The sequence below is a fragment of the Bombus vosnesenskii genome, unplaced genomic scaffold (assembly GCF_011952255.1).
Source record: "Bombus vosnesenskii isolate JDL3184/JDL3185 unplaced genomic scaffold, Bvos_JDL3184-5_v1.1 scf7180000013316, whole genome shotgun sequence".
NCBI lineage: Eukaryota > Metazoa > Arthropoda > Insecta > Hymenoptera > Apidae > Bombus > Bombus vosnesenskii.
The window spans coordinates 1,031,735-1,047,466 of record NW_022882962.1 but is presented as its reverse complement, the minus strand read 5'-3'; the positions used below and the strand labels follow the sequence as shown (position 1 = coordinate 1,047,466).

The 15,732-nt window shown below is 38.6% G+C and overlaps 2 protein-coding genes across 2 annotated transcripts; one reads left to right on the top strand and one right to left on the bottom strand.

Moving 5' to 3' along the window:
• Positions 1-2,666: 2,666 nt before the first annotated feature.
• On the bottom strand, positions 2,667-8,283 carry LOC117235639 (protein obstructor-E-like). Its single transcript, XM_033497870.1, has 4 exons — positions 8,168-8,283; positions 4,766-6,062; positions 3,037-3,454; positions 2,667-2,787 (listed from the first exon to the last, which is right to left on the bottom strand). The coding sequence occupies exons 2-4, from the start codon at positions 5,010-5,012 to the stop codon at positions 2,760-2,762; spliced, it is 693 nt and encodes a 230-aa protein (XP_033353761.1). The 5' UTR covers positions 5,013-6,062; positions 8,168-8,283; the 3' UTR covers positions 2,667-2,759.
• LOC117235638 (actin-related protein 5) lies at positions 7,432-10,661 on the top strand. Its single transcript, XM_033497869.1, has 7 exons — positions 7,432-7,635; positions 7,740-8,054; positions 8,132-8,412; positions 8,486-8,704; positions 8,781-9,082; positions 9,147-9,327; positions 9,414-10,661. The coding sequence occupies exons 1-7, from the start codon at positions 7,533-7,535 to the stop codon at positions 10,035-10,037; spliced, it is 2,025 nt and encodes a 674-aa protein (XP_033353760.1). The 5' UTR covers positions 7,432-7,532; the 3' UTR covers positions 10,038-10,661.
• Positions 10,662-15,732: the final 5,071 nt, after the last annotated feature.

The following is a 15,732-nucleotide window of genomic DNA, read 5'->3' as shown; positions in this document are numbered from 1 at the left end:
TGGCAGCCGCGATAGATCGAAATGTACCATAAGATTTAATTTTTCCAAAGTATTATGTCCTATTTCCACACTTTTTCTCTGACATTGTGAGGCAAATCATTCACGTTGGCGAACATCTTTTAGTCCATAAAATTGATCTTATTTTAACCGTCCTAGACAATTTAGCGACGCGAATCAACGGTAACCATCGTGACAATTAGCGTGTATTCTTCATAGTGCGCGGAATCTTTTCCAATTTTTCGTCGACACTGAGCGTATGTAAGAGTAACCGCCAATTGCGTATTACGTTAATATCGTAGGTGCAGCGGAGAAAATAATTTGTAGAAACGATTGCGCAACGTAGAAGAAGAACCAGGTTTCGCGTTAGTGGACTGACATTTTGGAAAACAAAAAACCTCGGTCTAGCATCTTGATTACATGGAAAACGGCTACTTATCTGATGTTTTATAACGCGGTTAAGCGTTTCCTCCTCGTTAACATTTCCATCGACTTTCGTGTTTACGACGATGCAAATTTATGTACATAAGTACACATAAGTGTACACGTGCTATACACACGTGAGCTGTAATTATATTAGACAATTACTACGTTCGTAATTATTTAGGTAATCATTGTTACAGTTATGAATGAAACAATCACACAGAATGATACGCGTACAATGGTCGAAGATAATCATTTTCGAGTAGTCGAAAAGTTAATAAAACGACCATCTTTATTACACTGTGTGTGTATTTTATGTACGTAACGTATTAAATCATTTTCATGCTGTGATTGAAAAATATGTATAAATTTCACGCGAGTCTGAACTTGTTAAGGAAGTAATGTCAAACTCTACCCCTTGCAGCTATCTCGATTCCTGTAACGTGTCACAGCAGTTGCAAGGAAACAGTTAATTAATTAACGATAATTAAAAATAATCTTGGAAAGAAGAAGAAGAAGTTTCGTCGTTCTTTTCTATGGCAGAAAATAATAACACGGAAATACGAAAAAACATATTTTTACATCAAATATTATTTTAGTTCCCTGCAAGTTATTTGCCAATATCACTGACATCTGTCTTTAGAAAACTACGTAGAAGCGTAATGAACTACGTAGCTAATTTTACAGATAATTTATACGTATTTTCAAAACGAGTTCTTAAAGAGAAACAACAACAGCCAAGTAGCCAACGCGTTAAATTAAACTCTTCTACCGCGCGTTAAATTAAAATCACGTGTAAAGTAGAATCGTAGAGTTAGAAATCCTTTCCACCTAACTACCTTTTAACTACTTGACTACCTGCCTGCGACGCATATTCCCTGATGAGATTCGCTCGATCTCCCAATGTATATACATACCATGCTCATCAACCATTCGTTTGTACAACGTTGAATCGCATTAGCGTCGACGAGGTTAAAAATGAGAGTACGCGATATACACGTATGACCGTACAAATACATTTCCTGGATGTATGTATGAAGTACGGTTAGCCCCTGGAGGCTTTAACTGGCCTTACGCAACAGTCATCGCTACTTGGAGCAATGGCTCCTGAAGGGAGAACCAGATCTCCCGGCATGGACAGTGAAAGCCGACGAATGCCGATCGCGATCTCGCTACTTATGATCTGCATTGTCGGTGAACCAGTCGGATCAACGAAACGAATACGTCACGGTCATGCCTCTGATCGATGGCTAATTGAGTTCTTTCGATCTTCTATCTGGCAAATAGCTGACTATAAAAAATCGAATATCTAAGAGAAAGAAAAACAAATGTAAAATAGGAACTACGAATGACGAAACGTTTGATAAAACTTTCGTAGAAAATAATTTCCTACGATATTATGCAATTTATTTTTCTACGAAGCAATTTTTTAACGAGTTCTGCATTCCATTTTCTGGTATCAGATTTTTGTAGTCGTATGTACTGATTAATTAGTACGTAAATGCTACAACAAATACAACAACGCGTCACGATACTTCTCGTGGTCGCTGTACATCGCTAACGTGCAAGATATTTTGAAAGGATTTTCCAAAATGTCGGATACGAAGCACGAACTTTCACAAATTTTCAGTAGCGAGATAGACCCGGCAGAAATGTAAATCGGCCAACGGGGTCGCGAGAAGTGCGTTTCATCGAGCACATCGTAAATTACGTAAAGAGAAAGGTTGCAATCAGGTGAATTAAGTGAAATTGTCTGCCAGCCTTTACCATTACGCGTCGCTCATTGTATTCAAACAAGATCGATTTTCAGCGATTCGAAGCAACAGCTGTAATTGTTTCTTATTCGATGCGCTTTTCTATATAATCAACACCTAGAGAAACTCGGTAGAAGACTTTTAATATCTGGTAATTCCATAGTTTCTTGCTCTTTATGACACGAGAGTAGGCAAATTTCTAGATAAAATTATTACCCCAATGAAATTATTTGCAACGACTAAACAAAAATATCGCGACCAATTCGTTCTCTTCTGCCAATCAACCAAATGCAAAATAACGCGCGTACTACGTTTTCTTTCTTCGCTTATATCGCGAATTCCTTCTTACAGTTATTAACTCGCGGTTATTGATCTTTCTATTAGAACAAGCCGTAACAAAGTTGTCGGCACTATAAATTTCCGGAGCGTAATATCCGTTTACATAAGGAGAAAGGTATAATTATCGTGGGAGGTGTATGCAAAGGCTACTCATTTACGTAAGTGTATCACGGGTTTATTGTTCCTAAGTGTAAAAAATTAAGCGTTACAGACGTGATCGCTGAGTAACTGGCACCTTGTCTTTACTCAGTTCTTGTTTTTGTAGTAGTCTTCGCTGTAACAAGAAGAGACAACAGAGATAAGAATTTCGTTGCGTCTAAAGTGCACAAAATTATGTCACCTCTCCAATAAACACCATATACTACCTACGCTACTATATTAATTTTCAAATTTGTTTTCACTGTCCTGTTGCTCGTTGCTATCGCGATATCGTTTCTTACTTCTTTATACGACGCGCTTTCGAAGATCGATAACGATGTACAATCCGGTCAAAGTTTCTCGTTAAGTTCGGACGAAACCTTACCATCCGGGCACGCTCTCCGGATCCATACACTTGAAGCTGTCCTCGCTGTAAACGGTACCAGGCTCGCATTGTCCTTTCTGCGGCACCACGCCATTTTTGCAAATGTAGAACTTGGCACAATCCTCCGGATGAGGATAGGTAGGATGGGGTAGAATCCTGCCGAGTGGTCCGGGCACATCGCCATCGGGACAAACGAATCCATCGTCGAGAACGTCTCTCTTCACGTTCTCGCACAATCTACTGGCATCTGCTGGCCAGACACAGCTGGACATTTTGTCTTCGTAGATCAGACCAGGCGGACAGGGCATTGTTTGCGCCACGCCATCGATGCAATTCACGAAACGATCGCAAGCGGTTGGATCCTCGTGTTTGAAGTAGCCATTAGCTCGTGGACATCCTTTGCTCGGCTGTGGTTCCTCTGAATAATTAAGCATCGAAAGTTAATTAAAATAGAATTACTAGGCTAAAGTAACGGGCTACGTTAAAGTTTTAATATTATTCGTTATACATAACGTACAAACGATATTAATTAACGCAAGGTTATACGCGAAGCGAGAAAGAAATGTCCTTTCACTAGGATTCCACTCGATCCACGGGAATTGGAAAGATTAGCATACGAGTTAAGATTTCGATTCGAGCGGTAAAAGAACGCTTGCGGGAGGAAAAAAAAAGAAAGACAAAGGCCAAGGAGGATTAAAAGCACGTCTGAAGACGAATTTAGCCAAGGATTTACGGAGAAACCGGTTCGTCCTAATTTATCGCGTCTTTCGCAACTTCGCCACGCATTCTAATCGTCGCGTCGTTCTTTTAGAGCGCGTTCGAATTCGCGCATTCGAAATCGAGCTGCGTTCATCGGGAAAAAACCTGATTTGCATTTTTAGATCGGGCGGTTGGATGTTCGATATGGGACATCGATACAAATTTCTGCCGCATCGACGATTCGAATCGCGTTGCTGTTCGGAATTTCATGAAAATAGAAGATAGTGTGACCGGAATATTCTGGTGCGCGCAATCAGACATGTAACTTTCACCTTTGGTTTCTCATAAATTCGCTTCTCGAAGTTCTCGGTATCGTGCGATCTTTACGCGATTGCACTTCGCCGATCGATTCGCTCGCTCGTAGATTAGCTTTAGCTTACAATCGTGATACTACGTTTAAATTGATTCTTACTTCGTCACGATGTCTATCGTAAATCATTCAAAGGATGTTTCAATAGCTTTTACGTGAAAATTTCTTGAAAGAAAGAAGATCGTTTATACGTAAAACTCCTAAAAACTACATAGTTCGTCGTTTGAAAATACATGCGCTTTAAAATCCGTTCGAGATTAAAAATAAGAGAGTTCTCTGTACTCGTTTTTCATTATGATATCTCAATGCTGAAACATTTAAATTCATATTTCTCTGATCGGAACAAAAGTCAGAACGTTCGTGTCGAATAACAAACGTAAAACTCGATCTTACGATTCGAATATTTTGCGACAGACGCGCACCTAAGATCGTGTATCTTCCTACATGAAACAAAGCTAACACCTCCTTTCGTTTACGTCGTTTCTACTTCGTCTTCGATGTAAGCCACATCTGTCACCGATGGCTCGTATCGTCGTACGTTTTACACGCTCGTATCGTTTCACAATACGTAAACGTAGAACCGAACCTAATGGCTGGTGCCATCGAGCGTTAATAACGTCTCGTTCGTCGATACAAACGATTAAGGAAAGCGTAACTTACGAAGGAGAGTCCTGTCACCGCAAGGCACGTTAGCTGGAATATCACAGAGTTCCTTCTTAGGGTTGTCGTCTCTGAAGACGAGACCGTCTTTGCACAGCTTCTCCTCCGCCTTGCCGTCTATGCAAGCGTAATAAAGATCGCACTGTTCCAGATCCGAGAAGAAACCCTTTGGCTCGGGACACCGAAACTGTGCTCTGCTCAAGGTCACCACACTGACCAACAAAAGGAAAAACACTCGAAGAAACATGGTCCTTTTTCAATTTTTTTTATTTTCTCTCTTTTTCCTCCGCCTCTAAACCCTTGATCAAAGCACAATGGCCCAAAACACGCTACTCCACCGTTTCTCCTCCTCTTCTTCTTCTTCTTCTTCTTCTTCTTCTTCTTCTTCTTCTTCTTCTTCTTCTTCCTTCTCTTCCGATCCGTCGACAGCACGTAGCAACGTGGGTATGACGTGAACGCAGACCTGAAACTGGTCCTGATTCGCCTGCCACACCACCTCTGCATCCTTGCTTGCATTTCACAACCCCCACCCCCCTTTCGCCGAAACTTCTTTCTCGCTTGCTCGCTCTGCTATCGCCGCTTTTCTTCCACGGGACTGCCGATACTGTCTCACCGCCTAAACCTTCGCTGCGCCCGTTTCGCTTTCTGTTTCCCGCGTTTCTTCTTATTTCTCCATCGGCTACGGACGCGTATCACCGACACCAATATCCCTGCCACTTCCGGGTAACGCGCAATCTCACCCTACTCCTCTCTGTGCGGGTACGCGAATAGGCGATCTGGTCACAGCTTATCATCGATCAACACAGCGATTCAATCGCGTTGCTTCTGGCTCGAGATAATTTACTGGCAGAACAAAGGGGCAGATTGATCGCTGGAGGCTGTCTTATCGCTACTGCAACTGCAGGAAGGAAACGTCCGTGGCACGGAAGTAATTCGTTTACTTGGCGAGAAGTAGAATTCGTTTCGTTGCACGTAGATCGAGGATTTTTTCTCGCGTTTGTGGAAGGTTCGATGAGGCGAAGATTTGCAGAGTGCGCGTACTATGAAAATACACGTAACGCGTGCAGAGTAGAGCACGCGTTATAGCAATTAAGTAGCTGGCGATACATGTGTTCGTGTAGGTTTCGTTTTTTCCACTTAAGCTCGTAATTACGCCGGTCGTACGTTGTTGTCGATTGATCGTCGAATTCCATAGAAAGTTAATAACATCCGACGTTGGTATTAATCTGTGCCATAACGTCCCGTGCTCTGACAATTTTTCCTCCGTAAGTTTTCTCGATGGTTGAGTCGAAAGCCACTGAAACAGAGAATTGGAAATATCCGATGTTGGGCGTCGACAGTGCTAAATTTAGATCCAATAGATCGCTGAGAGTTGCCGCAAGTACGGCTCTTGATAGATGTTAATCTAACGTTGACGATGCAAATTTGTCTAATGTTAACGGGAAAACGAGAGATACGCGTAGACTTGAAGAATAGAGAAGGTCAACGACTCGAGGATGACCAATGTCACAAACAGAGTAAATATCGATATAACGTTCGTTTCGTTTCGTTTCGACTTTCAACGCTATTCGTTCGTTGCCATCTCTTTCAACGCGTTCGCAAGTGAAGCAATAAACGAAGAACGACCGTGTTATTTTATCGATCGACAACAGTTCGTACGATTTCACGCGCGTTTGTGAAATTATAATTGCGCAACGCTTTGAAAGGGTCCGTGAATGTTAATATCGTTACTTCTGCGCACACGTTCTCTTCCGGATGCTTTGAATACGCGTGGCGCCCGATATTCTCGCTCTGTTTATGCTCTTCGTCAACATGATCCACGTTCCTTTAATTTCCTCGTGATTTCTCTTTCGCCACTATTTTACGAATCTTTAAACGTTTCACCGACACCCGGCGACAGGACTTCTCGCGACATTTTACGGATCATCTTTGTACGTTTCGCTGATAAGATAAGAGGATCGATGGTTCTTTGCGCAAACGACTCGATACGCGGGCTTTTACGATGAAAAAATCACGCGTCGAAACGTTAGGACTCGGACGTGAGAGTGAAACGTACTCGCGATTGTGAAACGCGAAGAGGAGATCGCGAACCTTCAGTGATTTGAATAAAAATACGATTTCGCTTTCTTCTTTCGTCAAACGATCGTTTTTTTTAACGATATCCTGTGGCCAATGACCGCGAAAGCAGAACAATTTAGATTCGCGCTGTAAAGTCAAACGTATCACGTCGCCTCGTCATTCGTTACTCGTTCGTGATTTATTACGAATACGAAAGCGCGAAAATGATAAGAACAAATATTACGAACAAAGGAAACATGGACTATTTTATGATACCTTTACAACAAGATATTATGTTAGTTGCGATTGTTAAGAGGGAAAAGTTTTGATAGAGCGTGATATCGAAATACTTGGAAAAACTGTAAAAATTTTGTTCGAAAAGTGAGGTTAGTAATCAAAATATCACGCAATATAGAAAAATGAATAGAAGTATAATTAATACTAGTAAGTAACGTAAAGATTAAAGTTGAAATATATGTTCTTTCTTCGAAACGTTTGAATTGATTGCGCGTGATGCGATCATTGACTAAAACGTTGGTGATACAACGCATTTGCATTTACACGCCATCTTGTAGCTGGTATTTCAATTTCGTCGATATTACAGTTCCTCGATTGGTTATATTGTTTACATCATGTCCCAAAGCACCGATGCATGCAAGTATTCTTTATGATCTATTAAAAAAGAAGAAATAAATATCATAAATATATAATGGAAGTTCTTGAATTAAAAGACATAAAAGCTGTACCTGATATTATTCATCTTTATCCAGATACAGTAAAATGCGAAGCAACTCCGCTTGTAATTGATAATGGTAAGTTAAATACATTGTTTGATTATATCATATAAATATATAATTACAAGTACAGATATAATATAAAGTGAATGGAATAAAAAATTGCGAATGATTTCTTATAGGATCGTACAATTGTAGAGTTGGTTGGGCTACTGAAAAAGAATGCCAACTAATATTTAAAAATCTTATTGCAAAACCACGCAAGGAACGTGGAAAAAAGGACGGTGAACCTCAGGTTGGAAATGACATAGCTAATATCGAAGCTGTTCGATTTCAATTAAAAACACAGTTTGATCGAAACGTGGTAACGCATTTTGAAGCGCAGGAACAAATATTTGATTACACGTTTACTCATATGGGAATAGATACAGAGGGTACGGTAAATCATCCTATTATTTTAACAGAAGCGTTTCTGAATCCTAATTATTCCAGAAACTGTAAGTACATAAACGTACAAACAAATTTGAGGTTACTTTAAGATTTATGTCGAAGGTAACGGCTGTATTCGTTTTAGTGATGGCTGAACTTTTATTCGAATGTTACAACGTACCTGCGATAGCATATGGAGTGGATTGCTTATTTTCTTATCAGCATAATAATTGTCCACCGGATGGTTTAATAATCAGTATTGGATATCACACTACGCACATAATACCTATATTAGATGGTAAGGCAGATCCCGTAAACTCAAGAAGAATCAATGTTGGTGGATATCACATTACGTCCTACATGCACAGATTGCTTCAACTTAAATATCCAGTACATGTAAATGCAATTACACCTAGTCGAGCAGAGGTATACGGATGATTTATCGCTTACACCAGCTATAACGATTCGAAGAACGTATAATTCCATTTTCTCTATATAGGAATTAATACATGAACATTCGATGATAGCTTTAAGTTATCAAGATGAAATTTCTAAATGGGCGGATCCAGATCATTACGATACAAATGTATTAAGAGTTCAATTACCCTATGTTGCTCCTGCAAATACTCCTGGTCTAACAGTCGAGCAACAGAAGGAAAGGAAACGCGAATTAGCTAGAAGATTAATGGAAATCAACGCCAGGAAAAGAGAAGAGAGAGTTAGTAATTTTCTATAAATCTATTTTCATAAATTTATTTAGATACGAACGATCGAAACATAATCGTTATTTGTAGTTAGCAGAAGATGAAGAACAACTAAATCAATTATTAGCCGTTCAAGATTTATTAGAAGAAGGTGAAACGGATGAATTTGATCAAGCGTTAAAAACTTATTCTCTCGCAAATGAGGCAGATCTGATAAAAATGATTAATAATCTGCAAGCAAAAGTAGAAAGAACCAGACAAAAGATAGTAGCGGCTAACTCGCAAGAGGAGAATATCGCGATGGAAGAACAAAAACCAAAAATAAAATCGAGTTTGCAACCTAAAGATCAACAAGATTTTGACGAATGGATCGCTGGTGTTCGAAAGAAAAGGTAACCAATGATTTCTTCGTTGTTTTTATAACGATGTTACGATATATTTTTCTTTACACTATAGGCAAGAAATATTAGAAAGACGACTGGCAAAAAGACAACGTAGACAAGATATGGCGAAACGTAGAACAGCTGCTGCACAGGAAAGAATGCGCATAATAAGCCAATTGGCGAGAAAAGAAAAACGCGATGATGATTTTGGTATGAGAGACGAAGATTGGGATGTTTATAAAGTTATAAATAGGGTTTGTATAAATTTTAATTTATTGTCATTTCGCGCTGAAATTTATAACGTTAAAGTTGTACCGTGTTTCTAATTTGTCTTTCACAGGAAGGTGGAGATTCAGACTCGGAGGTAGAACAAGAAAAGCTTATGGAATTGGAAGATGTACTACGACATCACGATCCAGAATTCGATGGTGCTGGATCTAACGTTCCTATGATTCCTGGAGAAACTCATCAATTACACGTAGGGGTAGAACGCTTGAGAGCTCCGGAAGTATTATTTCAACCATCGATGATTGGTTCAATGGAAGCTGGCATTGCAGAGACAATCGATTTCGTTTTGAAGCTTTATCCGCCCGAACAGCAGTCGCGACTCGTGGGAAATATATTTCTCACGGGTGGACCGACAAGATTTCCTGGCTTACTCGAAAGATTGAATCGTGAACTTCGTGAAATACGACCATTTGGATCGAGTTTTCGAATAAATATTGCAAAAAATACCAGTCTAGATGCATGGTATGGCGCCAGGGATTTTGGCTTGAACGGAAACCTTCCTGAATTCTTAGTGAGTAAGAAGGAATACGAGGAAAGAGGTGGTGAATATTTTAAAGAACACTTGAGCAGTAATACTTACACCCATTCTCCTGATCCTTTACCTACGATACAGACACCTGTGACATCGGAACAGGTTATCGTAGAGGATGCTGTCGTCGACGTTGAAATGGAGTAAAAGTATAATAAAACTAAAGTGAATAGAAAATACAGATGATATTTTTTTATGGATATCTACTTTATTACACAAGTGTTTCCGTTTGTTCATTCAATCACGAACAAACTACATTGTAGTCTGTTTGCTGATCACAATGTACAGTTCCCAATCATCGCCATTTTACCATTCAAAGATAATTATGCGAGTACATTCTGGTTTTTCTTTTTTTATTCATCGAGAATAATCGACATCCGCTTGTTTATCGGCGCTTGTCGAATAAGCTAAAAAACTGAGAAAGTGATACCTCACCCCAGCAAGAGGATTTACTACAGCGACCTCGAAAAATCTCTCCTACATTTCTGTCCATGGCTTAAGTTAACATCACAATACAGTTAATATAATGTATACATATACATATACATATACATATATATATATATATATATATATATTGAAAAAATATTACGAAGCCCTACAGGCGATTATATTACAGCTAATTATAAGTGATTCTTGCGTGTTTCACCTAATAAAGGAACATACCGTATGGAAACTCGTTCGTTTCGAACCTTTTCACACGTCACCAACATACATAAGAAAAGAAGAAACAATTGGATTAGTTTTCTCTTTATCTTAAACAAAAAAAAAGAAAAAAAACGAAAAGAAAAAATAGTCATAATCACAAGCGCACAGCGTTTGTTACGTGTATTTGTTTAAAGCACTCAATGACACTTGTTGCATTTTTACTTTTACGTGCTCTGTAACTACACTTTTCTCTCTTATCACATGCAGTTATAGGTAAAATTAGATAAAATTACAAACATTACGACGTATTACATAACAAGTACGAATCAAGAAAAAGTCGATTCTTGAGTAATCCTTTGTTCGAACTTTCATCGAAGAAACGCAACAGATTCGTGAATTACAATATCTTTTATAGCAAATTACTGTGAAAATTTCGTGTTAGAACGCATAACAATACATATTGCACTACGTAGCGTGAAGCTCATTACAAAATTAAGATTTACAAAAGTCTGACTAATACAGACGACAATACTTAAATTCTACGCAACATTGTATCGAGCCATCTCTTTGTTGTTATTTTTTTTTTTTTTCATTCTCTCGAGTTACAAATAATTTACAATATTGTATCGTAACGAGCTTGGTTCTAGGCACAAGGGCCTACCCAAACAAAAGTTAAATCACGACACGTACAGACATAGTTCGATCCTTCGAGACTATGCGTAGCCGATTGATGCTCTAGGTTTCGTGTAATACAGCGGATACTTAATTTAAATAATATCCTTTTTAACTATCACAGGCTGAGGTCGCTGCAGTTTCAACAAATAATTAATAACAACATCAACGATAAGTAGTTGCACTTTGATCCGATTTGAAATTGTTTTATCAGCGCAATCGCTTCGCTATCGAAATAATCGAAAGATAGAAAAAAAGGAAAGTACGCGGAGGACGTCTATTTCTTATATTTTGTTCCATTGTTCTTCGTTCCCTAAGCTTTTCACGCGTTTAGCGGCTGTTCAATAATAGCAATAAAAGTGAGGTAGAATCCAATCCGTGAAGAAAGTAAGAATATAAAGTTTTCTATCTGTCTTAGCTAAGAGTGAGGGATCTACTTTCGCCAATAATAATAATATCGTACGCTAATTAAAATTACACGCGGTTTTAACATATTCTTATCGTGGTAATCATATAAAGTAGCGATGATAATAATAATATTAATAATAATTACAATGGTTTACGATAAAATAATAATAATAATAAGGACAATAGTATTTCAAAATAATTATTAGTATAACAATGAGATTAATGTTTTGCAATATAATGGCTTCATATATTTATATTATATATATATATATATACATATATAAATGCATGTATATATATTTATATATACATGTATTTATATATTTTCTTATGGTTGTATGGTGGGGCAAAGGATAAGTGACAGCTATGTACAGTACATACTTGCCTTAGTTGTACCATCGTTACGTTTATTATACGTACCTATATTCTCGATAATCATAATCGTAATTGTACGACAATAATCAAGAATCGCAATAAACAATATTGATCTGTAATAATCACTAATAATAATAATATTATCGTCAGTTTTACTCATAAAATACTCTATATTTTCGTGTAGTAATCTTATGGTGATATCATAATTAAGAACTAATATGCAGTATGTACGTAAAGGGGATGTGTTCAACCAGGATATGTCGGTGAAAACTATGGTGTATCAAGCGTCAATTCTTTTTTCTTCATTATATTTATATATATATATATCTAACATACGTGATATATATATATGTATCATATATATATATATATATCATTCACTATCATTTATCGTTTTTTTTTTTCGTTTTTGTTTCGCAAAACTACTATTACAAAAGTGCGTACTCTCGTCTTATGTTTTATAGGTACATACATGTATCGGCGTAACCTATCTATATATACTTGTTCATTGTCCTTTATATTAGATCTGTAGCTTTAAATTATTCTCTTCGATTAAACAGGATGCGCCAAAAGTAGTGCTGTCGCTAGAAGCTGGATCATTCTTTCTATGTAAAAATAAGCGACAGGGCTGGAGTCTATTTCTTTTTTCTCGTGTAACAAATCTCCAATGTGTTCAAGGATAGTCTCTATCATCAAAACGCGTACATTTGCTTTGATAAGTTGCGAGTCGCTTTACTTCGGCAAACCTGTATTTTGATATTCGATTGCTTCGCGTTACTCGATTAATTATTATTCCAACTCTCAAGTCAATCTTCTTTTTAAACACGATAATCGGCTGGCATAACTTCCCGCTTCTTGTTCGATTCGAAATCGTATAACGATTTTTCGACATACGCTCGAAACATCGAATTATCGTTACAGCCGATCAAAATATCGCGCGAAGTGCAGTAATATTACACCATAGAACATCATCTATATCTCATACGGTCCCGTGGAATAACGATTAACAGTATCGTTTACAATTTCGAAGAAAATAGTATTATTTTTGATTTCCATCTGTAGTTTCGTTTTCCTAGAACGTTAAGCGACCACCCGTGTCGCTTTTACGATATCGAAAGTTAATTTCCCTGAAAACCAGACTTCGTACCGAACAAAACTTGTTCCACCACGGTCGACCTACTTTTTCACAGAAAAATAATCCTACAACCGGTTGCAGCACGATTTTCGCCACAGCCTGCGTGCTTTCCTTAAACGGAGCACTATGATAATCCTCTTGTTTAACGTCTCACGCATACACGCATACGCACGCACATTTTTCAAATATGCAAATTCACTCATACACGTACATACATACACACGCGCGTATTTTTGTTATATATAATATGTATATGTATATATATATATATATATATGTGTATATATATATATATATATGACACGGTACTTTCTACGCATCGACGGTATGTATATAGGTATATCTTATCTTTATCGTCGTGTCGTATCAGAATCTTTTGTTCCTCCGATGAATCGATCATCCATCTTTATTTCTCCCCGTTATTAATTTCCTGCTTTCTCCCTCCCTTTCTTTTAATTCGCTCTTACCCACTTCGAATCGTGCGATCTTGCTTTTCCTTATTCTTTGCCGAGGATAACGCGAAACAACATACCGCAACAATCCGATAAACATTCCCTGTTTTTTCCCTTTTTCTCTGTGTTCTTAAAAAATGTTCGTCGACACGCAATTCAGAACTTGCTTTTTATTTCTCGTTCGCCGTTTTTAATCGAAGCTTTTTAGGCACCGTTCGAGACTCGACCCGAGGAAAAATATTAAGAATAACAAATCTTACGCTCCTATGCTCATGGCCCAACGAGCCAATCGATCTCTCCCTTCCTCCCCGCCTCTTTTTTATTTCCTCTCTAGCTTCCTGCGTTCTGCTCTTTCCTATCTTTCTTTCTTTTTTCTTTTTTCTTTTTTATTTTTATTCATTCATCTTTTCGCTTCTCTTTGCTGCTGGTTTAGCACCCTCGGGTTTATCGTAGACCATACCGATGTTAATTAAATCGTGTGTACGTGTGTGTACGCGCGTACGTATGTCCTGTATACTTTTTACGCGTTTGCGAAAAGTTCGATTCTGTTTTTACCTATTAAAAGTGGCAACTCGAACAGAAATCAGTGGAATACTTTCGACGACTGGGGAAGACGTTAGAAACGGAGGTCTCTGAAACAGGACGCAACACGCGACAAGTTGTACCAAGACTTCGTTTAGAAAAATATCGGTGCACTTCGAACGGAAAATCATCGGCGACACTGCAAAACGGAGAGGGTCGCTTGTTTTCAACGCGTCTCGCGCGGTATCGCGTGTCCATGACACTGCTTGACTCTATAGCTTCGTTTTAATTATTCATATGACATAATGGCATCAAGGTGTGTACATTACACTAGCTTTAATGGCTGTTTGATTAGAAGATTACGTTATTTGTTCGCGATAAGTCTCTCGAGGCAAGTTCGTACAATTATGTACGTAGAAACATGGCAAGGCCTTTTTCCAATTATCCGATCGTTAAATTGTTGCCAACTATCTTGTTCGAAATTTTATTTTTTAAACGTACAATCGTATTTTACGTAGAGCAGATTAGTCGAAGATTTATATTCGCGTAATATTTAAAATAGAACGAAACGTATCTTTCGAAGGTTCATCGACGTACGACCTTACTGTGTTTTCTCTGCGGGGAACAACCGCGTTGAAAATCGCGATACGAAACGCATCAAGAGGCTTGCCCGAACCTTCATCCGAGGCTAATTCCACGTGAGAAGCATCAATTAGCGGAAGAAATATCGCGTGTTACTTTCGCCTACGTTGCATCGCCTCCACGATAATCCATCGTCAACGTTTGAAAATGACGGTTCAAGATCCCCGAAAGTATCGTCGAGGCGGCCACGGTCGCGTTTCCATTCGTGCAAACCATTGTATTATTCGTCTCCTTTTATTGCTATGTTTTCCCGTTTCTCTAAAAATCGCAACGAACTGAGGAAATTCGATTTCTAAATTGCGGATGTCACGAGGGTCGCGTGACTTCGAAATACGGGCTGCTTGTTACTGAATCACGGATCGTCCCTGAACAAGCATCGCTCCGTTCGATACACGGAACTCGTCGAAGAACGTGCGTAAGAAACGTGTGGTGGAAAATAAAAGCCAGTACTAGAAGTGCGTGTCTCTCTTATTCGTCGTCACATCAGAAATCCCAGGTGACCTTATATGTATCTTATATCGTGGAATCCGCGGCTCCTAGTGAAAAATCCTACACTATTTTTATTTCGCAGGCCTCTATAAGACTTACTGGTAGCACGATAAACCTCTATAAAAATAATAGCTATCCTACGTAAACGTATTATAAAAATAAATGGCATTGTACTCTGCTAAAGAAGCAAAATGGTACAGGCGCAATGTCGAGCGACGCGAGCATCGTTTTTAATCATTTTTAATCTTTCTCTTACTCCTTCTTTCTCGGCTCATCATCGCCCCTTCCCTCCCACTCTCCATTCTTTTCGTCTTTCACCTCACCGCTTTTTTGTATTCATCCATCACCTCACACCCCTTACCACCTTTTATCGTTTCCCTCTTTTAAAAGATAGACCGACCATAGACCTCGATAATAAATCGAGATTGATTTCGCTCTTATTAAATTCGTATACCACCCGTTCCCCTCCCACCCGATTCACGTGGCCCTTATCAACCGA

Coding starts and splice junctions, on each gene's coding strand:
- LOC117235639 (XM_033497870.1), bottom strand. CDS start 5,012: ATGTTTCTTCGAGTGTTTTTCCTTTTGTTGGTCAGTGTGGTGACCTTG. Junction 3,455..4,765: donor CGGTGACAGGACTCTCCTTC/GTAAGTTACGCT, acceptor TTAATTATTCAG/AGGAACCACAGCCGAGCAAA. Junction 2,788..3,036: donor CCGGAGAGCGTGCCCGGATG/GTAAGGTTTCGT, acceptor TTCTTGTTACAG/CGAAGACTACTACAAAAACA.
- LOC117235638 (XM_033497869.1), top strand. CDS start 7,533: ATGGAAGTTCTTGAATTAAAAGACATAAAAGCTGTACCTGATATTATT. Junction 7,636..7,739: donor TCCGCTTGTAATTGATAATG/GTAAGTTAAATA, acceptor GATTTCTTATAG/GATCGTACAATTGTAGAGTT. Junction 9,083..9,146: donor GCTGGTGTTCGAAAGAAAAG/GTAACCAATGAT, acceptor TTTACACTATAG/GCAAGAAATATTAGAAAGAC.